The following is a 23,867-nucleotide window of genomic DNA, read 5'->3' on the forward strand; positions in this document are numbered from 1 at the left end:
TGGGGGTGCCTCCCGGGGCTCGCATGGGGGTCAGTGCCCTCCCTGGAGACTGTCCACTTCCCAGACCCATGTCCTCATCAGTCCCTGCTGCAACACCGTCTTGGTGCAGAACTTGCCCCAGCAGCTTTCCAGGGAGAGGCGCACAGGACACAGACCCCATGGAGACCAGGCGCATCGGAAACACCTGCTCTTGACTCTCACATAGTTAACAACCTGCTGACTCGGGCCCCAGCTGTAAAGTCTCCTTGCAATAACAGCTCACTAACTCAGCAGGAAATTATGCCTCTAGAATGGCCCTAGAATGGCCATTGCAACAGTTAACAATTTTTGATGGTCTACCAACCAACTTCAAGTTCAAAATTAAGTTTAGCAGACCAAAGTCAACTACATATTAAATATTGACCTGCAAAGGTTCAGTGTGAGGGGCAGAGGGGCCAGAACATGAATGTGTGCGAATCAGGACTCAGCATTGTGACGGGGACTGTGGCATTGGTCCAGCCCTAGCCGGGGGAGACTAAGGCCAGTTGCTCCCACAGTTGAGCCGTGTCGTACGGGGCCTGCGAGATGAGAACGAGGGTCAACGTCTCATATCCACTACATCACTAACTGCTCACTGAGGAGAGGCTTTGGGCAGGAGTTTTAGACCTTCCAGGCAGAGACTGTACTTTGTTTTAATGATGCATTTTCTCAGTACGGCAACCCCTTTATAAGCATTACTAAATAAAACATACTTTCCTAAGAGGAAAAATCCATTACCATTTTGGGATTATCCACAGATGACTTCATGAGCTCTGATACGGCAAGATCCAGATTTCTCAACAGTTCAGTGTTGATTGTTTCTGAGAACAAGTTGTAGAAATACTGTCCATGAGAGAAGCTAACAATGCTCCTCTGGGCGCCTCCCGAGAATGGCGTGGACACCACGGCCGTGTCCAGGAGGAGACCCACCAGGCGCTCACACTGCAAGGAGGAGAGGGGACAGCAGGGGTCAAGGCTCCCTGGGCGACAGGGAACTCTGACATGGAAAGCACAGGGGCCTGGCCTGGTCAGTCAGCAGATGAGCAGCATTCTCATCTGCTCCGCACTGCAGACCCTCCCCAGGCTCCATTTCCCAGGTTCCATTTGGGATCAGAACTCTCCTGACTCCTGTGTCTCCCAGAGCTCCCCAAAATCCTGCTTTGAGGGGAGCATCTGGGATAGGTGAGGTCGTTAGATAATTGTGTCTGTTCCAAGGGGACAAGTGGACAGGAGAAGGGGATGGTGGGTGGGGACCCTCAGGTGAGGACGTTAGACAGTAGTCTGTCTGTGCTGAGGGAGTACAGGGGAGGGCAGGAGAAGGGGGGCGGTGGACAGGGACCCTCAGCCAGTGAGATCATCCAAGGCCACCTGGCAGATCCCGAGGCTATGAGCACTTGGGGCATCTGGATGCGCCTCCCACACCAGCCTCTTGAGTCGCCAAGGACAGGGGAGGAAGAGCCACTGCATCAGCGCAGGGTGGCTCTGCACCCACAGAACGTTCTCTGCCTGAGAAAGACCAAACCTCAGCTCAAGAAGAACATCGTTCTACTTTTGTAAAAAAAAAAAAAAGGAAAACTCTTTCCTTACAGGAGAAAAAGTCATCTCACCTAAATCAGTTATTAAAGTCCTTGTGCAGCTGAGAAAAGTGAAATGAAAGTGAAACTTGCTCAGTCGTGTCAGACTCTCTGCAACCCTATGGACTATATAGTCCACGGAATTCTCCAGGTCAGAACTCAGCAGTGGGTAGCCGCAGGTGAGAGGGTCCCCAATTAAACTCCCACCTCCAGGGACGCTGCGAGCGCTGCCCGAGGTCACCAGAAGGCACATGTGCACATGGGCGCGTCTCCTACCAGTCCTCCGCACGCGAAGGCCAGCTCCAGAAGCTCACGCGCGAACCGCTGGCAGCTGGGGTCCAGGGAGGACAGGCTCAGCCCCTCATGTCCAGGGGCGATGCTTTCATAAACCAGGGAAAGAAGCTTCATGCCAAGAGAATGCTGCTCATCTGCAGACTGAAGTGAAGCAACACTGAGATACCCAGCAATGAGACGCTTGAGAGGAAAACACCACCTCACCACTTTCATTCATAAAAAGCCACGTTCACTAACACTGACCACTGCCTTCCGACTCTCAGGGGCAACTTCACTCACCTCTGCTTCCTGCCACAAAGAGAGGACAGCAGTTAGTGCCTTAAAGGTCTCAGAAGGCTGCTGAAAACATTCAGTAGTCCTTCACTGGATTTCCAGTTTACATTCACAAACTTCAGCATTCACTGTTGCATTTACACTCGAGGCAACAATGACGTGTCTGGAGCAAGTATTTCTCTAATTCCCATCTCAGCAAGCTCTGTACATAACGATGTCTTAAAAAGACTACACATACATAGACTAACTGGCATAATAAGCTAAGAGAAATGTAAAACAAAGCAGCACAGTTACCTGAGACGGCACTACGACATGCAGAAAGCCAGCCTTGTGCAGCTGCTTACAAGCCAGCACGAGAGAAGCCAGTCTGGCCCTCTTCGTGTGCGCGTCTGGGCCATACAGGTCAACAGCACACAGCTCCGCAATGCTGGCCAGCCAAGGAAAACAAAGAAAAACCAGGTGAGTGCTGGCCTCCTTACTGTAAGGACTCTGACAATCATGAGTCCTGCTGGAATGCATTTACTAGCTTGCAGGGCCCAGCCATGGCGGCTATCCTGGGGCCGGGCATGCCCTGGCTGACGCTGCCCCCACACAGAGCCCGTCCGGAGCCCCACCTTTCTGCTGTGACCTCTTCCCGGAGGCGGGCCTCCAGCATGTCCCGGTGTGGGGACGTCTTCAGGGCCCTCAGCAGGGCCACACACACGTCGGGGAGCTGCTCCATCACCCGCACATCTCCAACGTTGAAGCCCACACTCGAGGGTGCACACAACGTCCTCACCAGGAGCCTCATGAGGTCTGTGCTGCATGAGTCCTTCCCAAGGAGCTGGACAGACACAATGGCAGCAATGGGACTCCCAGCACCCTGGATGGCCAGGCACATGGGATTCCGTCTGCCTGGGGAAGGGCTGGCACCTGCTCTCCACGAGGCTCAGCGAGCACACATTCCAGTCTCCCGGGGTCACTCCATCTTTGCCCCGGGAGAGGCAGGCCTGGAGGTACCCTCATGACACTCTCACGGGGAGGCCTGGGCCCCCGGCCCTGGGAGAGGCGGGCCTGGAGGTGCCCTCGTGACACCCTTATGGGGTCGTCTGAGCCCTCAGCCCCAGGAGAGGCGGGCCTGGAGGTGCCCCCCATGACACTCTCACAGGGAGGCCTGGGCCCCCAGCTCTGGGAGAGGTGGGCCAAGAGGTGCCCCCCATGACACCCTTATGGGGTGGTCTGAGCCCTCAGCCCCAGGTAAGTAGGGTCTGGAAGTGCCCCCGTGACACCCTCATGGGGCAGCCTGGGCCCACAGCCCTGGGAGAGGCAGGCCTTGAGGTGCCCCCGTGGCACCCTCATGGGGCAGCGTGGGTCCCCAGCCCTGGGAGGGGCAGGCCAGGTGCACAGCAGGCACACAGTAGATGCCAACGGGTGGGCTGTGGGTCTCAGCCAAACAGACACATTTACAAACTTTGGCTGATGTGCATTTCTTCAGGCAGGTGCTCAGTCACAGCATAAAACCCAAGAGCCAGTAAGATATTTAGAAAATTGTCTTCTGTTCCCACACGAGCACCTGAAGTCCGGTATTCTCAAGAACAGCCTGCTCCCACACAGGGACAGCTCTGGGAAAGCAGACCGGTGGGAGGGTAGGCCCACCTTCCAGCCGTCGGGGCAGGCGCCCAGCAGCGTCGTGGAGAACTCTAGGACCCGGACGACCACCGTGCACTTGCTGTAGCTGTACCTGTCCCCCTCCTGCGGGCTGGGCCTGTCACCTGGGGTCCCCATGCCAAAGCACCTTTGTGCTGCTGTGATGTCGTGCAGGGCGATGCTCTCTAAGAAGAAAGCCACTGCTTCCCAAAGCGAAGACTGCGTTTCAGCACCTAGAAAAAATTATAGTAAAATATCAGCATACACTTCCTTCTAAAATCACTAAGATTAATGTAAAATTTCTTCTTTAAGTATGGGTGTGATATATACACTTTCAGTCAAATTTTTAAAGGTTCAATAAAAGCTGAATAAAATGGGCAGTTATTTCCTCTCATTTCAAAACACAACCCACCTAGAATTCAGCTGCAGACTCATACAGTAAGAACACACCTATGGAAGGTTAGATCCTGCTTCTCAAACACTACCCACGGGACCATAAATTAACACAATCTTTTTGAAGGGCTATTTGCTCAATCACACTAAAAGCTTTAAAAAAATGTGCACACCAATTTCTATCAAAGGTTTAAAGGTTCATATCCTTTGATCCAGCAATGAGATTTTATCCTCATGAAATAATAGTGGAACCGCAAATACGTGCTTTGAGGATGTTCATTCTAGCAATGTTTTCAATTTAATATAAGAAGAAACCACCTAAATGTCCTCCAAAGGGCAATGGGGGAGACACATCCTGGCCTTACACATGGGGCTCTGACTGGCTGTTTCATGGAGTCAATTTCAGACCAACTCCCAGACAGGTTTCCCACAAAACTCATGAGTCTGAGATACACTCCCCTGGCCCACCCCGTCTGCCACAGAAGGACAGACACAAGCTCTCCACTCTGTGATCGGAGTGCAGCTCACCATCTGGGCATAAAGACGGGGACAAGTGACCCCAGTGGTGCCTAAGTTGAGAGAAGAGCAAAGGTGGAGGCTGGGTAAGACCCTCTCGGGTGGGGGTTTCCAGTTCTCTGTGTCATTAGATTTGAGGAAAGTTAATCAAATTGCCACCTGACAGGTCACTTGAGTAATTCTGGACCGGTCATTATGTATTCAAGTAACCGAGAGTTCATTTGGTCAGAGTCACAGTCTCAAACCCCAGGTGCCCTTGAGTGCAACAGATCAGGGGCCACCTGAGTCCTTGTAACCCTGTCACCTCTGACAGGACTGGGGGAGGATGCAGTCCCCTGGGTCAGCTGTCACCACAGCTGAAGCAGATGTCCCCGGTTCAATCATTTGAAAAGCCCAACCTGTTCTGTGGACAAGTCTGCAGTTTGGCCCACCCAAGCGAGGACCCAGGAGAAATCCAAGACACTAAATGCGGCTGCTCTGAGCCTCAGAGCAGAGCGCACCTGGCAGCCACCGGCCGGTTGCACATGCTCCACGCTGGGGACGCCCCTCCCACAGTGGCACCTGCCCGTGTGGGCCATGCTCCCTGACGGAGGGAGCAGGCAGAGCCGAGAATGACATCCGTGATCCTGTCCAGTCACACGCCCCATCTTATCCCCAGCCTGGCTCCGGGCAGAGCCGTGGAGCCGAGCTGGGAGCTCTACCCACCCAGGACCTCAGCAGCGCCGAGGGTGCCCGCATCCAGGAAGGTGTTGTAGCACTCCAGCGCGGCCAGCAGCGCGTCCATCCACTGCAGGGTGGCGCGCAGGCTGAAGGGGCCCTGCAGGTGGCGGAGGGTGGGCTGGGCCAGTAGGCCGGCCGGCCGGTCCCGGGCTCCTCCACCCTCAAAGGTGCTCACGAGGAAGGGGATGCCTTCCTTCTGGACCAGGTCCCTCAGCCATGAGGAAGGGGACCTGTTGCCTTAAAAGAGAAACAGGATTCAAACACACACATCAGTCACTCTCATGTGATTAAAATCATTTGCTAATCGCTATACGAAAATAAAAAAATAGCTTCTCCCAACAATAAAGAACAAAAAAAGGTCTGGTAGGGGTTAAAATGTAATCAGACCATAACAAGATGGGCAGTATCACAATATTTTAAATACAGCCCCCCATAAAAGACTCACATAAACAAACCTACCAATGCAACGAAATTCCAAAATGATCCAGGATAGTGTTTTTCTAACTGTGGCACTCACAGCTCACTCCCTGTGCTCACAGACAAGAAGGTTATTTCCACCAGGAGTCATTCTCAGTGTCTTTAACCATTAGCAACCTAATTGGATACCATTTCACTACCTATAAACTTCAGACTCTTCCTCCTGCCCTCTTTCTTGAGAACCATTATTGCTTTTTTGAAGGAACAAGCACCAGAGTAGTGAGGCCCTCTGAAGGTTCTGCCTCTCCACCCGGCGCCATAGGGAGCGGCCCTCTGGCCTGTGTCCTTGTCCAGTGACTCACACAACATCCGCCTCTGGGGCTGTCGCCAAGATTACATGACCTAAAGCAGCTAATATCTGAAACAGTGCTCAGAAGAGCATCTACCACATGGCAAAGTCCAGTGTTCATTAAATAAGAGAATTAAATGATCTACTTTTTAAAAGATATTTTTCTCTCTGGGTCATCCCCGTGCACCAGCCCCAAGCATCCTGTATCCTGCATCAGACATAGACTGGCGATTCATTTTGACCCAGAGAGATGTTATGGGGAGGGAGGTGGGAGGGGGGTTCATGTTTGGGAAAGCATGTACACCCATGGTGGATTCATGTCAATATATGGCAAAACCAATATAGTATTGTAAAGTAAAATAAAGTAAAAATAAAAATTTAAAAAAATAAATAAAAATAAAAGATATTTTTCTAATAGGTATTAATTATTTTCTAAATTAAACAAAGAACATCAAAGTGTATTTTGTAGGCTCTGAAATCAGTGCCTTTAAACATGTCAAGTCATTCTGATTCTAATGAAGTTAGAAACTGAAACAGAAATGTATTTCTGATGCTAAAGAAGAAATGTTTTTTGTGTCAGAAAATGCCTATCACAAGCCATGTTAGAAAAGATTAGAACCATGTTTTCAGAGTTTTAGAAAGAAAAATTACCAGTCCATTATTTTCACTAAGAGAAAAAGAAAACTGTAACAGTGAGTAAAGCATAAGAAGATACGTAAATTCTACATCGAGTGCTAGCTGAGAGTGGCGGCGGCGAAGATGCAGAAATGAAGGGCCCAGGAGGACAGGACTAGAGGGAAACAAGATCGGGGGGGGTCTCTCGCTCCCACTCCCCGTGAGCCGGGGCCTTTCCACCACCATTCCCTGGTGGGGAGCAAACCTGCACTGTTCATCGCACCCCATGCATCTGGGTGTCCACGTGCCTAGCCCGGTGCACAGGGCACCTCTACAGGACGCAGGACCTTAAATATCCCTGAAGTGGGCAGAGGCCCCCTAGAGGACACAGGAAGACAAGTCAGATGGCAAACCCAGTGTCCAGTGCTGAACACAGATCATTCTGAGGGGTAGAGCCCTGATATTTCCCCAAAGTATAGGAGGGCCTGCAGCAGGCAGCTGGGAGGAAAAGTGGCCACGCCGACACCACTAGCGGGCGTGGGGCCTGCAGGAAGCAGTCCCACCTCTGCCCTGCCTTCTACCCCGTCCATCCACTCTGCACTGACTTCCTTGTGAGAATGGAAACATGTGAAACAAACTTTGCTAACTAAAAGCATATATAAAATACTAATGCTTTTTAAACAATGCCCTAAAAATTAAAAGCACAAACATACATCTCTATCACGTACGTTAAATTATAGTACAGTGGATAAATACATACTACATGTTTACATAGTATATGTAAATATACAGCATGAATAAAACCATGATATATAGTATGTAAATTATATAGTATTTAACATCACGTATTTCATAGCACCTTGGAGAAGGAAATGGCAACCCACTCCAATATTCTTGCCTGGAAAATCCCATGAACGTAGGATCCTACAGCCCATGGGGTCACAGAGTCGGACACGACTAAGCAACTTGTACTATATTCCACAGTATAACAAAATGCACAACCTTCTAACTCCCAGAATGACAGGAAGGTATCTCGCCTCTTGTTCCCCACAGTGGTCCTCCATGCCACCTGCTAAACAGAACAGGCTGAGGAGCCGTGGTGCAGGGTGCCGCCTCATGCAGATGCACGTGGCACAGCGCCACTTGGTTCCGGACTTGTGCCCAGCGCACGTGAAGCCCAGCGTCCCCATGCCTCAGCCACCAAACCTAAGGATGGACTAACTGGAGAGAACAAGACACTCACTCCTAAGAAACTGAGACATGATCTCAAGTTTAATGGCTCAGCACAGTAACTACTAAAAAGCACAGGTCCACTGCTTTCCTTTAATATCACAAAGATCTGAGATCATTCAGACTTGGGAGTCTGGAATTCCTTATTAATTTACATGTGAAAATAAAACAACTATACTACTTCGGTAACTATTAATAAGATTTATTAAATCTTAATTGAATATTACATTAACAACCACCATGGTCATCCAACTCTTCCTTCTTTTAAGTGGAATAGAAAAGCAAAAATGTTGTAGAAGAAAATAAAAGATACTAAGAAATCCTAAATTTACTTCCTCTGTTTCATCTAACATCAAAACAGCATTTTCCCTTCTATAAATCTTTTGAGAACTCTATAGCCATAATTATCAGCTGTCACACAAATGACCTGAAATGATTATTGAACACAGAGGCATGTTACATTTCTCTAAATGGAAAGATCACGTTTTATATAAGTACATCTCTAGACTACTGGTAAAAGACACTTATAGGGCACAGTGATCGCCATACCTGGCAGCAAAGGAACAAGCTTATAGAAGAGTTCTATGGACTTGTGTCGACATTCTGTCTGGGGCCTCCCGCAGTTGGTGAAAAGCCACTGGACCATGTCCGACAGGCACAAGGACGCCACAGGTGGAAAGCCTCTGTATGGAGAACACACTGCATTCAGTATTTGCCCCAACATTCAGCATTTAGCCAACCCCAGAGTCCATAAACCATAAATTTAATTTTGCTTCCTTAATACATGTGGAAACCTCATTAAAAGGCATTTATTTTTAATGTATTATCATTAGAATACAATCAAAATGTCACAGGTGAAATAGATTCTAAATGCTCATTGCCTTTTTTTAATTGAGGGAAAAATTAAAAAGCATTTCTTAAAAGAACAGTACCACGTATGTTCATGTTTTCTGTTAAGTGCAATTTAAAACAAAAGGGGTTAAGGATCTGAAGCAGAGCTTCTCAAGTTGTGCTCCCTGGACCAGCTTCATCAGAGTCATCTGTAAACTCAGCAGAAAGGCAAATTCTCAGCCCCCTGAAAACCTATGAAGTCCAATTCCAGGGCAGGGCCCAGTGATCCACACTGTTACCAGACCTCAAAGTAATCCTGTTGCTCAAGAGTGAGCATGAGCAACCTGGAGGGATGCCACGCCCAGGGTAGGGGAGAATTGATTTTAAAACCACAGAGGGAGAATCAATGTCCAGTCCACAGGCTATGCCTCTGCAGAGTGTTAGCACATGCCAGGGCTCCTCAGGCCTGTGCATAGACCCGGGGGAGAGGGGGCACAGCACACCATGACCCCGTCTGAGAATGGGACCTGGCAGGATGGAAATGGGAGTAAAGACAGAAAATCACTGGGCGATGAGCCAGCCTTGGTTTTGAAGGACTTCATTTCAAACTCCTGTAACTTCATGTCTCTCAAAATCCTACTGTTCTAATATTTTGGATCTTACATTCCAAACCTACTCCATAGCATGTCAAAGAACTCCACATCAGAGCTGTTATTTAGTGCAGACATATCTCAGCTCCAACAATGACTCTAAAAATGCATCTACCACCCCAACCAAGATTACACCTTAAATGAAGCACTTTTAAACATACAGCTTTTAAATGACTTTAGAAAACTGACTCTATACTTTTATAAATTCCTCACAGATATTAAACATGTGTTGACTGAGAATTAGTTTTATTTTGGGGGGAAAAAAAAGAAAGAGAAAGAGAAAGGAAGCAACATCACCTACCGGGGACAGCGTCGCTTTTTGGCTTTGTTTAAGGAAACGTGCTTCTTCTCGATGATGCGCCCCAGGTGGTCGACAGCATCGCAGCACTGCTGAACCGTACCTGCTCTCAACACACAGACATCGCCACGGAGATTCGCAGCTGATAGTCATCATCACAGCAGTAATGGCCGACGTTTGTAATTAAACAGATGATTTTATAAAATACAACACTGCCATGTCCACAACCAAAACCCGTGTTTAAGAAACTGCACGTCAGCATGGTGCGCACTCACACAGAGCGACACAACAGCCCCGCCAGCCAGAGGCAGCCTCAGTTCCGGGTGGGACGCGGGACCCACCAAGCTGGCCAGAGCCCACGCGCCCCCCACTGCAGGCTGTCATCTCGGGGGAGCTCCCTGACCCTCCTTCTCTGCTGTAGGTTAAACTCTGTTATAGTTGATAATACAGCATTGCAGAACAGAAATAAAATGGTGAAATCATCCACAGGCATCTAGGGTGGTTAGGAAAGAGGCCTCCCCTGTTACCAAGAAAGCATTTTCTCTCTACACTTTTTACCTGACAGTGATTTTTAAGAGTCAAATTTCTCCTGTTGAGAAAAGTCACCTGTATACGACGTCAAGATGAAGCAATTTTAATGTAATGCTGGCAGGACTGAATTTTAGATGTTTTTACTCATTAGTAGGGCTATCAACATGGAGGACAACAGGGCTCCATGTGTCTGTTAAAAACAGGCACCTCCCTAGTGAGGGCGGGGTTCTCCACACGTGAGAGCCACGTCAGAACCCTGGGCCAGACTCCCAGGCAGACCGAATAGGGGATCGCCAAGAAGTCTTAGAAAACTGAGGATGATCCTGACAGCTCTGGACAGAATGTAGCCTATGTCTGGCCTAGTATTTTAAAACTGTCTTCATGACTGTCACAACAGCTTTATCACAGTCTTATTGGGAAAGCTATTTCCTACCTTGTAGACCACAATCAGTGAGTTCAGAGACATTGTCCTCCTCTCTGAGCCTATCAGGTCCACTGTCTGCCCTGCACCAGCTGTGCGTTTCCACCAGCTGAGTCACCACGGCAGCTGGCTGGCTTCACTGGGGCTTCACTGTAAAACTGCCCTGCCCACCCCGGGCAGGACCCCGCATGACCGAGGTCAACCTGAGTGGCCGCCAGGGGGACATGGTGAGTCTTAGGGGTGGGGGTACAGACACCTCTTGTATAAACTGGGTTAGAGGCTGTGAGGGGCCCATCCTTGCTTCGCTCATCACCCTAAACAGGAGACGAGAGAAGACAGCGCCTCACAAGGGAGTGGCCTTGGCCCCACCCTGCGTGGACAAGCTGGCAAGCTGTGCAGGCCAGCATGCATAGAAAGCCCGAATGGACCTACCCAAAGACCGCTCGTCTGTGTGCGCTAAGGCCAGGCTTTCCATGTACGTGACCAGGGCTTCAAACACAAACTGTTCCACCAGAGCCTCCTCCTCCCTGCAACAGAGAACACAAGTGTCATCAGAGAATCGGAAAACAGCCACGACACAGGGACACAGCAGTGCTACCAGACAGAACACACCTGAGCTGAATCTGTCTTTAGAAACGGCTCCAATACTCTAAAACAGAAAACAACCTAACACATCTCAAAGAGGAAAACCTGGCCAAGGACAGACCCAAGAGACATGGCCTTTCATGACAAGCGCCCTCCCCCACCTGTGGACCTACTCACAGCACAGGTCCTTGAACCACTGTTCTGACCACACTCCACGCATCTCCCCAACATTACATGTAGCAGAAAGGAAGATCTGGTCCTACATTCATTCTTTCAAAGCAACTTCAAAAGCTCTCTACCCATCCAAAAACAAGTCAACACCAGCAGTCATCTCTGGGCCTTTCACAGGCGTACCCACCACACGTAACAGTTACACAGACCACCAACATCTTCAGATGATCCAGTGACAGCAGACTTCCGGGGGGTCAGGGCACAGGTCAGCCTCCCCCTGGAAAATCTGTTCCTCTGACACAGGACAGGGAATGACTGTGTACACACTGCCAGGCAGAGACACACAGTCTCATGGGTATTCCAGCTTGTGACCAAGTACACAGGCACCACTCCCCACTCCGGGAAGGGGTGTTTTCCCAGAACCACAGAGGACCAGGGTGAGGACGAGTGTGAGGATCAGAGTGAGGACCAGAGTGAGGATGAGTGTGAGGATCAGAGTGAGGACCAGAGTGAGCGATCACAGTGAGCGACCAGAGTGAGGAACCAGAGTGAGGATGAGAGTGAGGATCAGTGAGGACCAGAGTGAGGATGAGAGTGAGGACGAGAGTGAAGACCAGAGTGAGGACCACAGTGAGGATGAGAGTGAGGACAAGAGTAAGGGATGAGAGTGAGGGACGAGAGTGAGGATCAGAGTGAGGACGAGTGAGGACCAGAGTGAGGACCAGAGTGAAGACCACAGTGAGGATGAGAGTGAGGACCAGAATGAGGACCAGAGTGAGGACGAGAGTGAGGACCAGAGTGAGGACCAGAGTGAGGGATGAGAGTGAGGATCAGAGTGAGGACCAGAGTGAGGATGAGAGTGACGATCAGTGAGGACCAGAGTGAGGACGAGAGTGAGGATCAGAGTGAGGACCAGAGTGAAGACCACAGTGAGGATGAGAGTGAGGACCAGAGTGAGGACAAGAGCAAGGACGAGTGAGGAACGAGAGTGAGGACCAGAGTGAGGACGAGAGTGAGGATCAGTGAGGACCAGAGTGAGGATGAGAGTGAGGATCAGTGAGGACCAGAGTGAGGATGAGAGTGAGGACGAGAGTGAAGACCAGAGTGAGGACCACAGTGAGGACGAGAGTGAGGACAAGAGTAAGGGATGAGAGTGAGGGACGAGAGTGAGGATCAGAGTGAGGACGAGTGAGGACCAGAGTGAGGACCAGAGTGAAGACCACAGTGAGGATGAGAGTGAGGACCAGAATGAGGACCAGAGTGAGGACGAGAGTGAGGATCAGAGTGAGGACGAGAGTGAGGACCAGAGTGAGGACCAGAGTGAGGGATGAGAGTGAGGATCAGAGTGAGGACCAGAGTGAGGATGAGAGTGACGATCAGTGAGGACCAGAGTGAGGACGAGAGTGAGGACCAGAATGAGGACCACAGTGAGGACGAGAACGAGGACGAGTGAGGAACGAGAGTGAGGACCAGAGTGAGGACGAGAGTGAGGATCAGAATGAGGACCAGAGTGAGGACGAGAGCAAGGACGAGTGAGGACGAGAGTGAGGATCAGAGTGAGGATCAGAGTGAGGACCAGAGTGAGGATCAGAGTGAGGGACGAGAGTGAGGATCAGAGTGAGGACCAGAGTGAGGATCAGAGTGAGGATCAGAGTGAGGACCACAGTGAGGACGAGAACGAGGACGAGTGAGGAACGAGAGTGAGGACCAGGGTGAGGACGAGAGTGAGGGACCAGAGTGAGGAACCAGCAGGGCTCGAGGATGGGGGCATCAGGACAAGACTGCACTTTGCTGTCTGGTTTGGCAGGAATATTACCCTAATTTTTTAAAAAAAATTTGAATCCTAGAATGGGATCCCAGAAGCCTCTTATGGTTCCACAGGCCCCTCATCTTCCACACGCACAGCCTGTCACACACCCAGATTTGACACTGAAAATATAGGCTGTGGGCAAAGGTGTGAGGCAGGATGGAACATGGGTGTCAGAGCGGGAAGAAGAGGTTCCCCTGAACAGCATCATGTGGTCAAACTGCCAGAGCTGGAGTCAATCTCAGAGGGCCAGGGTGACTACAGTAGTTTTATCCTGAACAAAAGACAGTAAGACAAAAACCAAATCCATTTAAAGTAGTGAGAAGATAAATGACAAGACAAATGATACTCTAAAACCTTGCTCCCCAAAAAAGATCTCCAGAACGGCCCCGGAGCATGCAGGAAGGAAGCGTACAAGCCTGAATTTTTATCACCCAACACATGACACCCCCAACACAGCTCCCTCGGCATCTTCTCTCAGAGCCACTTGGAATGCAGCCCAGCAAACCCAGGTATCCGAGAAAGACAGCAACAGGGTAAAGGAAACAAGGTCTCACCAGAACAGGGGGTGGGGGGGGGGGGCCGGATGGGGAGGGGCGAGAGGAGCACACAGCCAGAGGCAAGTCAGACAGGGTGGAGAGAAGGCTAGATGAGTCTCGAGACCCAGTGGATGCTTCCAGCCTGGCTCTCCTCCAGGACTGCTTCAGCTATTCGGGGTCTTGGCGGCTCCCCACACGTATTAGGATTGCTGGTCCTATTTCTGTGCAAACAGCCATCAGGATTTGGAGAGAGACAGCACTGCATCTGGCGACTTGTGTGGGAGGTATGGCAATTTTAACAATATTAATTCTTCCAATCCGTGAGCACAGAACAGACTTCTGTCTATTGGGGTCTTCTTCAATTTCTGTCGTCAGTGTCTTACAGTTGTCAGTGTGCAGGTCTTTCACCCCCCTGGTTAAATTTATTCCGAGGCATTTTATTCCTTTTGATACAGCTGTAAATGAGGGTGCTTTCTTAATTTTACTTTCTGATTGTTCGTGATGAGTACACAGAAAGGCAACAGATTTTTCTGTGCTGATTTTGTATTCTGCAACTTTACTGAGTTTATCAGTTCTAACAGTTTTATTGGTGGAGTCTTTAGGGTTCTCTATGCAAACTATCATGTCATCTGTGGACTTTCCTGGTAGTCCAGTGGTTCAGAATCCGAGGTTCCACTGCAGGAGGTGCAGGTCTGATTCCTGACTGGGGAACTAATATCCCATATGTTTTAAACATTCTTATGTACAAATAGGTTTTCACAACTTAAAAAACTAAAAGGAAAAAAAAAAACTTATCAAAATGCCAAGGGCATTTTTCACAGAACTAGAACAAATAATTTTAAATTTTGTATGGAAATATAAAAGACTCCAAATAGCTGAGACAATCTTGAGAAAGAGTAACAGAAGTGTAGGAATCACACTCCCTGAGTTCAGACTATACTGTAATCAAAATGGCCTGAGATTGGCACAAAAACAGATGGATAGATAAACAGAACACCGTAGAGAGCCCAGAAATAAAGCCATCCAGTTACAGTCAGTCAAACTATGACAAAAGAGGCAAGGATATACATGCAGAAAAGACAGGGTCTTCAATAAATGCTGTTGGGCAAATTGGACCGCTACATACAGAAAATGAAATCAGTGCATTCTCTAACAATGTATTTTTTAAAAAAAAACAAAGTGAATTAAATACCTATATGTAAGGTCTTTAACAGACTTTAAAGACTACATATGTGACTATAAATGCAATCATATGTAAGACTGTAAAACATAAAACTCCCAGAAGAAAATACAGGCAGAATACGCTCTGACATAAATTGTAGCAATATTTTCTTGGATCTGTCTCCTAAAGCAAAGGAAACAAAAGCAAAAAGAAACAAATGGGGCCTAATTAAACTTAAGCTTCTGCACAGCAAAGGAAGGATCAACAAGACAAAATGACAACCTATGCAACAGGAGAAAACATATGCAAATGATATGATAAATATGGGGTTAGTATACAAAATACACAGACACCTCAGTATCAAAAAGCAGTCCATTTAAAAATAGGCAGAAGACCTGAACAGACACTTCACCAAAGGAGACACACAGACGGCCAACAGGAACATGAAAAGATGATCAACATCATTAAGCATCTGGGAAATTCAATCAAAACCACAATGACATATCACCTCCCACCTGTCAGATAACTATTACCAAGAAGACCAGAAATAACGAGTACTGCTGAGGATGTGGAGAAAGGGGGCCCTTGGGCACTGCTGGTGGAAACGTAAACTAGTGCAGCCACCATGGAAATAGCATGGAGGTTCCTCGAAACATTTAAACTACAACTACCATGCAACCCAGCAACTCCACTCCTGGGCATACACCTGAGAAAACCTCAATTCAGTAAGATAAAGGTACCCCAGTGCTCACAGCAGCACGAATCACAGCAGCCAAGACAGAGACAGCCTAAGTTTCCACTGACAGATAAAAGGATGAGCAAGATGTGTATACAGACAATGGACTACTGCACAGCATAAAGAAGAATGAAATGATGCTATTCACAGCTATATGGCTGGACCTAGAGAGTTTATGCTTAGGGAAACAGATCAAAGACAAATATCGCATAATATCACTGATATGGGGACTCTAAAAAATAAAACAAACATATGTACATAACAAAATAGAAACAGACTCACAGATATAAAGAACAAACCAGTGACTACCAGAGGGAAGGAGGAGGGGCAAAACAGGTAGAGGAATTCAAGACACAAACTGCTATGTACAACACAGAAAAGCAATGTGCAATACAGGAATATAGCCAATATTTTATCATAACTATAGTGAAAGTGAAAGTGAAACTGAAGTCGCTCAGTCACGTCCGACTCTTTGCGACCCCGTGGACTGTAGCCCACCAGGCTCCTCTGTCCATGGGATTCTCCAGGCAAGAATACTGGAGTGGGTTGCCATTTCCTTCTCCAGGGGATCTTCCCGACCCAGGGATCAAACCCAGGTCTCCTGCATTGCAAGGCAGACGCTTTAACCTCTGAGCCACCAAATGAAGCATAACCTTTAAAAACTGAATCACACTGTACACCAAACATTTTGCATCAACTCCACCTCAACTAAAAAATTAACAATGACTTCAAATTCCAGTCAATTCTCATATAAATGTGAACATGCCCCCACATGCAGATACAGACATCCATCAGTCCACCCATCCGTCATATCTCCATCTACCACCCATCTATCTACAATCTACTTACCACCCATCTACCTCCCCATCCATCCATCATCTCTCTTATTTTAACAACTGCTCCCTCGTCATTATCTAAGTGCCATTTCCTGAGAGAAGCTATTCTGACTAAATGAGGTCTGATTATTTGTTATAAGATCCTTTCGTAATCATGTACCACTACTGAATTTTTCTTTTTTCTCCTCTGCACGGCATAGCTCATGGGACCTTGGTTTCCCAACCAGGGGTCGAACCTGAGCCCTCAGCAATGGAAGAATGGAGTCCTAAACACTGGGCCACCAGGGAATCCCTTATACTACTACTAAGGCATTGATTTCAGCTACAAATTTTACCTTTATCTAAGTGACTATCACCTGCCTCTCTTTTTTAAATGCAACCGTCACGAAGCGCTGCATCTTTGTACCTTCCACATCTGGCACAGTGTCTGGCACTTGCAGTCTAACTTAGCAACCAATGCTCAACGAAGGAACAAGCCAGCATCACCATGACCTCAGGTCAGGGACTATCTTTTCCATGGACCATGAAACAGCCTCTTCCCCAGTGTCCTGGCACTCAGACCACTCCCCACACAGCTGCTGGCAGGTGAGCTTCAGGACAAGCCCAACCGTGCTCCCTGCTCCCATGACTCCAGGCCTGGCCGTGGCCTTCAGATCTTAGCTCTACAGAGAGGCCCGTGGCCAGCCTCGCCTCACTCACATCTGCACCTCAATCCCCACAGCAAGGAAGAGAAAATGTGTCTCCTCAGACCCCCGTCCGTCTCTTATCTCTGCATGTCCCTCTGACCTGGGCCTGAGCCTTTCCACACGGCTCCAGTCTCACTCCCGTGCCACCTACTCACCCTGTGTCAGACTCCTTTACGTGCTTCACAAGTCTCTTATGACGTCTTTTGCTACACTTTCCAGACTATGTTTATTAAGCCTGAATGTAGTTCTCAACACTTTCTGAGCCTCTTCTTGAATGCAAACAGCATTTTAATTCATTAGTTAATCCCCAGAAAACAGTACAGCGTCCAGAATATAAGTATTCACTAAGTGCTTTATACATGATTACATGGATGCATAAACAGCAAGTCACTTCACAAAATCACTACTTGAAACGTGAGAACCTCTACACTCTTCCCAGCACGTGACTCCTGAACTCCCTATAAATAGTATTACTCTCCCCGTGCCGCCCCCCTGCCCCACCCTCGTACCCCAGACAGGGAACTCACGCACCTGAACTCCCTATAGATATTATTAAAAGCAAGCGATGCTCCTAGTCTCTTGAAAGCGTTGGGGTGAAGTGCAAAGCTGTACAGTCGCTTGAAGAGCGACTTGGTGTTTACTGGACTGTTCTCCTGCTGCTGTGGCGTTGTCTGCTTAATGGACCATTTGAGGAATTCCCGAATACACCGACCACAAAAATCTCTTAAAGTGCTGTCCACAGGGTCCACAATTCCATCCTGAAACAAAGCATAAAGTGACAGTTGAGTACCCTGAACATAACTGGAGAAATTTATGGGAATGAATTTAGAGCTCAATTCAGGAACAAATAGACACTAGTCAAGGGGCTTCGCAGGAAGCATCTAGACTCTAATAAATTCTTTCGACAAAATGAAACTGTCTTTTACAGAGACTGAGAAGCTGAAACATTTGTAAGAGGAGAGAATACTTTAATTATATCTCAATAAAGCAGTCTCTCGTTCCCAAAAGAAACACAATGGCTGCATCCTGAAACCTTCTGCTGCTGATTCTACCAGTAAAAGCACCTGGGATGCTTATCTGTTGAGGATGAAGAAAAGACCTTGCAAGTCTCAAGGAAATTGAAATGCTACACAAAGAAAAATCTGACAGATGCGGTTCTGAAAATATAACTTTCTGTTGGAGCATGCTCCACAATGGTACGGTCTCAGGAAGTGAAGTGAAAGTTGCTCAGTCGTGTCCGACTCTTTGCTACCCCATGGACTATACAGTCCATGGAATTATGCAGGCCAGAATAATGGAGTGGGTAGCCATTCCCTTCTCCAGGGGATCTTCCCAACCCAGGGATTGAACCCAGGTCTCTCACGTTGCAGGTAGATTCTTTACCAGCTGAGCCACCACCGAAGCCCACGGTCTCCGAACACCTAGAAGAAACTGTCAAGGAAACTTGAGTGTTTGTTTCCCTCTTTGATCCACAAAGGAAAAGTTTAACTTGAGAAAGTACTCAGAAAATGAAATAAGAGGATTCTAACACAACTGGTTCCCTGCCATACACAAAATCTCTGATCACAGTGCCAACCAGAGTCAAGGAGGTGATGGTCACACACAGCAGAAATGGCAGGGGTGCGGACGGGAGAGACATATGGGTGCCGGAGCCCATACCAGCTCTCATCTCCACCATCAGTTCTCACCTCCACCACCAGCTCACACCTCCAGAACCAGTTCGCACCTCCACCACCAGCTCGCACCTCCACCATCAGTTCTCACCTCCACCACCAGCTCGCACCTCCACAACCAGCTCACATTACATTTCCATTCTCACCCTGACTTAAACTGCCTTCAGTGATCAGCTAAGATAGCGACTACAGAAACAGCAGAATAAATCCGTCTGCTTGAAATATCCACAAGTGAAACTGAATGAACTGGATCTGTCACAGGCCCTGCTGGAAGTAAACCACAGCTGTACTGACGCCACCATCCTAACTGCACGTGTTCACTAACGCCCACCACCCACGCGTGACCTCTCGTCAAGGGCCTCTGAGAGCGAAAGGAGCCCTGTGAATAACGACACATTTAACAGGGACTCCAGGCCTGGCCTGGGCCAGCAGGAGCGGATGGCAGCCCTCCATGCGATGACGCTACTCACTAGAGAGTGACACAGAGACTCAAAGAAACCAATTTTCAAAAACACAGAACTAAAGGATGTTCGTTTGGACACATGTGCTATGAGTTCAACTGAGGATTTTGACTTCAAAGTCAGCATATGATAAAACAAAACTATGGGTTGATATAATAGGTAAAAATCAATATGACATTTAAAGAAATCGCATATAGTTACTTATACAAGTTCAGAAAATGAAAATAAAATAAGTATGGAAAGACAGTAAGGCTTTAGCTGACCACTGCCTTCTGCCTCAGTGAGCGAGAGACCACAGCCCAATAATGCCACCGCCAGTGGCTCAGGACCCTCGTATGTAAACACTGAGCTAAGATTTTTTAGGGGTTTTGAGGAACTGAATCTGAATGCAGGAGAAAATGGGACAAACTCAAATAATTCCTTTTACTCGTAACTATTATACCATAGACATGTTTTTAAAAACAAGAGGATACTGCAACTCTGATAAAAGTCCAGGAACATTCTTGTTCACCCTTTCTACCCTCCAAACACACACACAGTCCCTCAAAGTAGATGAAGTTTGTCAAATTTATAGTTATCCTCCCAAAACAAAGCAAAAAAATCTGTTTGCATATCACTTTAAAAAAAAGAAAAAGAAAAAAAAATATCACTTAAGATAATAAATATGGCACCACGTTCATTAAATGGTGTCTCACCGATTATCTAAAACAAAAGAAAAAGATGATGAATCTAGCAAGATGCTACACTCTGACACCCTAATGGGCAGCTTAAGGTCCTGAACACTGACCACATAAGCCAGTCAACAGGAATGGCAGGAGGGGATCACACTCACCAGTATTGCCTCCAGCAGGGCAACCGTGTCCTGACTCTCAAACTTCTTGTTGTTGGTGAACCAGTGAATCAGCTGCATGACCAGAGGTTCATACAGCTGCCTTGTCACCTGGAAGAGCAAGACCATCACAGTTCACTTCATGCTGATCTTATAGCAGAGAAAGTTTCATTTCTATGACAGCAGCAAAATTAAGCAATACCACTGCTGTGGTTATACCAGTGTCCTTCTCCAGCTAAATTCTGTGACAAACATGATCTAACTTCTCCCTGCCTAAGGGGCCTGCAAAAAAAATCATGTGTCGCAGGAGTCACTGTTCCTCTCCTAAGCAGGGCAATCAGGGTTGACAGCAAAGGCTTCCCACACCCATCCTATTAACCTGGCCCTGAGCGTGCACAGGAGGCGGTCCGTTCCCACGTCCTCCACGGATACACTTCCACACGTATCACAGAAGAGGCACTGCCCCGGGCAACTCTTCACTCTATGGCATCCCAGGTTCTCACCCTAAGCAGCTCAAATGTAAACACAGTCTCTCCAGGACCCAGACAGCCTGCTGGTCTCTGGGTTTCACAGTCCAGGCCTGGGGAGAAGCTGCAGTGTCCTTTTGGATCAGAGCAATCTCCCGAGACACGTGGTTATGCAGCTAGTCCTCTTTCTCTATGAGGAGTAAATGCTCACAGTCCAAGTGAAGGTGAACATCCTCCATGTTCAGACCTCTCTCCTCTGTGTCTTACAGGCTGGCCCCACAGGTGCCCCACACAGTCCAGGGAATTTTACTTCCCCAGTGATACTGTGCTCTAGAAGGAAGCACTTGGTATGCACACCACATCAAAACTCACGTGCATGTCTTGGGGCTCAGGCTAAACAGGTCCTCTTGTACCCAGATATTTATCTGAAAATTATCTTCCTAAACTTGAAACAATTTTAGACTAAATCAAAGTAAAAGAGTCTTACCTTTCAGTTTGGAAATTAACCTGGTCTTAAAGGGTTACTTTTTTGTTTCAAAAAAAAATTATTTTGCATTCCTAGTACATAAATTATATATATGTACACACATATTCCATATAGAAAATGTAGAAAACCATCTGTCTATAATCCTACATCCAATGTAGGTTTTGAACGTAACCACTGTTAACATTCAAAATCACTGTTAACACGATACACTTCTACACTTAAATATATGAATATACATGACTGTAAAAATACACACTTTTGTAACCACCTATTTTTCTCTTGTCTGAATACTTTTCACATAAACACATGGGCTGTATCTGTAAGTTCATAGAGGCCCAGCATCTCCTGTATGGACGCAGCAGGACCGATTGCTAGAAACACAAGTGGTTCAGAAGTGTGACAGCCACGTGCACACACTCTGAATACCTCTCTGGACGAGCATGGCATCCACACTCCCTCCTGCCAGGACCACAGGCCCCTTCCCTACCGGCCTGGCAACACTCAGTTCATTTCAGTTCAGCCGCTCAGTCGTGGCCAACTCTTTGCAACCCCATGGACTGTAACAAGCCAGGCCTCCCTGTCCATCACCAACTCCCACAGCTTGCTCAAACACATGTCCATCGAGTTGGTGGTGCCATCCAACCATCTCATCCTCTGTCATCCCCTTCTTTTCCTGCCTTCAATCCTTCCCAGCATCAGAGTCTTTTCAAATGAGTTAGTTCTTCACATCAGGTGGCCAAAGTATTGGAGCTTCAGCTTCAGTATCAGTCCTTCCAATGAGTATTCAGGACTGATTTCCTTTAGGATGGACTGGTTGGATCTCCTTGCAGTCCAATGGACTTAAGAGTCTTCTCTAACACCACAGTTCAAAAGCATCAATTCTTCAGTGCTCAACTTTCTTTATAGTCCAACTCTCACATCCATGCATGACTACTGGAAAAACCGTAGCCTTGACTAGATGGACCTTTGTTGGCAAAGTAATGCCTCTGCTTTTTAATATGCTGCCTAGGTTTGCAACAGCTTTTCTTCCAAGGAGCAAGCATCTTTCAATTTCATGGCTGTAGTCACCATCTGCAGTGACTGGAGTGCAAGAAAATAAAAGTCTGTCACTGTTTCCATTGTTTCCCCAACTATTTGCCATGAAGTGATGGGACCGGATACCATGATCTTAGTTTTTTGAATGCTAAGTTTTAAGATAGCTTTGTCACTCTCCTCTTTCACTTTCATCAAGAGGCTTTTCAGTTCCACTTTCTGCCACAAGGGTGGTGTCATTTGTGTATCTGAAGTTATTGATATTTCTCCCAGCAATCTTGATTCCAGCTTGTGTTTCATCCAGCCCGGCATTTCACATGATGTACTCTGCATATAAGTTAAATAAGAAGGGTGACAATATACAACCTTGATGTACTCCTTTCCCAATTTGGAACCAGTCTGTAGTTCCATGTCCAGTTCTAACTGTTGCTTCTTAACCTGTATAAAGATTTCTCAGGAGGAAGGTAAGGTGGTCTGGTATTCCCATCTCTTTTATTATTATACATTTTTATTTTTATTTTTTAATTTTATTTTTACTTTATTTTACTTTATAATACTGTATTGGTTTTGCCATACATTGACATGAATCCACCACGGGTGTATACGAGCTCCCAATCCTGAATCTCCTTCCCACCTCCCACCCCATTTTCCAGTTTGTTGTGATCTACACAGTCAAAGGCTTTGGCGTAATCAATAAAGCAACAATGAACACTGGCAACACTAAAACTAAACACTGGCAATTTTTAAATTATTTTACAACTGCTACAAAAAATATAATTTTAAATTTCCTTATTTACTAAAAGGTTGAATTTTTTTTTTTTCATTTTTTTTAAAAGGTTGAATATTTTAAACGTACTTAATTGGCCACACATATTTCTTTGTTCATGACCTTCCCATTTTTGTTCTTTATCCATTTGTCCATTTTAAAATCTTACATTCTTTAGCACAAAATGGCAAAAAAATTTTCTACTTTATCCTGTTGTTCAGTTCCTAAGTCATGTCCAACTCTTCATGACCCCGTGGACTGCAGTGCAGCATGCCAGACTTCTCTGTCCCTCACTATCTCCTGGAGTTTGCTCTAATTCATGTCCATTGAGCCAATGATGCCATCCAACCATTTTGTCCTTTTACCCTCTTCTTTTCCCTTCAATCTTTCCCGGCATCAGGATCTTTTCCAATGAGTCAGCTCGTCTCATCAGGTAGCCAAAGTATTGGAGCTTCCAATATCAGTTCTTCCAAACAGTATTCAGGGTTGATTTCCTTTAGGATATACTGGCTTGATCTCCTTGCTGTCCAAGAGACTCTCCCACATTAAATACATACATATCAAAATTGTGGGGTTTGTGTCATTCAGCAGTTTTCAACACTAATCAAGTCAATATACTAATAATTTTCTTCCACATATCTGCCTTCAAATCTTGTATGAAAATCTCCCTTTCTACACAAACTTTACAGAAAGACACCTACAATCTACAATGTAATGATAAAGTCCACCAGAGTAGCAGTCTGCATTTTAAATAAAAGAATTTCTGAACACTGTGACCCTACTTTCTCTATAAAACAAAATTTATACATATGTTTGTAAGAATGTGTTTTACTAAGATCTTGGGGAAGCTTCCCAGATTTTCTGCAGAGGATGA

General features: G+C 47.0%; 1 protein-coding gene across 1 annotated transcript in view; it reads right to left on the reverse strand.

The window, feature by feature from the left end:
• Window positions 1-23,867, reverse strand: part of PRKDC (protein kinase, DNA-activated, catalytic subunit) — a 133,134-nt gene that overhangs the window by 80,298 nt on the left and 28,969 nt on the right. The window contains exons 26-37 of the mRNA XM_052651856.1: window positions 20,245-20,352; window positions 17,810-18,036; window positions 11,189-11,283; window positions 9,808-9,907; window positions 8,575-8,708; window positions 5,400-5,651; window positions 3,795-4,018; window positions 2,774-2,982; window positions 2,454-2,586; window positions 2,130-2,174; window positions 1,869-2,027; window positions 757-960 (exon numbers count right to left, since the gene is read on the reverse strand). Coding sequence (XP_052507816.1) covers window positions 757-960; window positions 1,869-2,027; window positions 2,130-2,174; window positions 2,454-2,586; window positions 2,774-2,982; window positions 3,795-4,018; window positions 5,400-5,651; window positions 8,575-8,708; window positions 9,808-9,907; window positions 11,189-11,283; window positions 17,810-18,036; window positions 20,245-20,352 — 1,890 coding nt within the window. The remainder of the gene's footprint in view (window positions 1-756; window positions 961-1,868; window positions 2,028-2,129; window positions 2,175-2,453; window positions 2,587-2,773; window positions 2,983-3,794; window positions 4,019-5,399; window positions 5,652-8,574; window positions 8,709-9,807; window positions 9,908-11,188; window positions 11,284-17,809; window positions 18,037-20,244; window positions 20,353-23,867) is intronic.

This window comes from Budorcas taxicolor, chromosome 14 (genome assembly GCF_023091745.1).
Source record: "Budorcas taxicolor isolate Tak-1 chromosome 14, Takin1.1, whole genome shotgun sequence".
NCBI lineage: Eukaryota > Metazoa > Chordata > Mammalia > Artiodactyla > Bovidae > Budorcas > Budorcas taxicolor.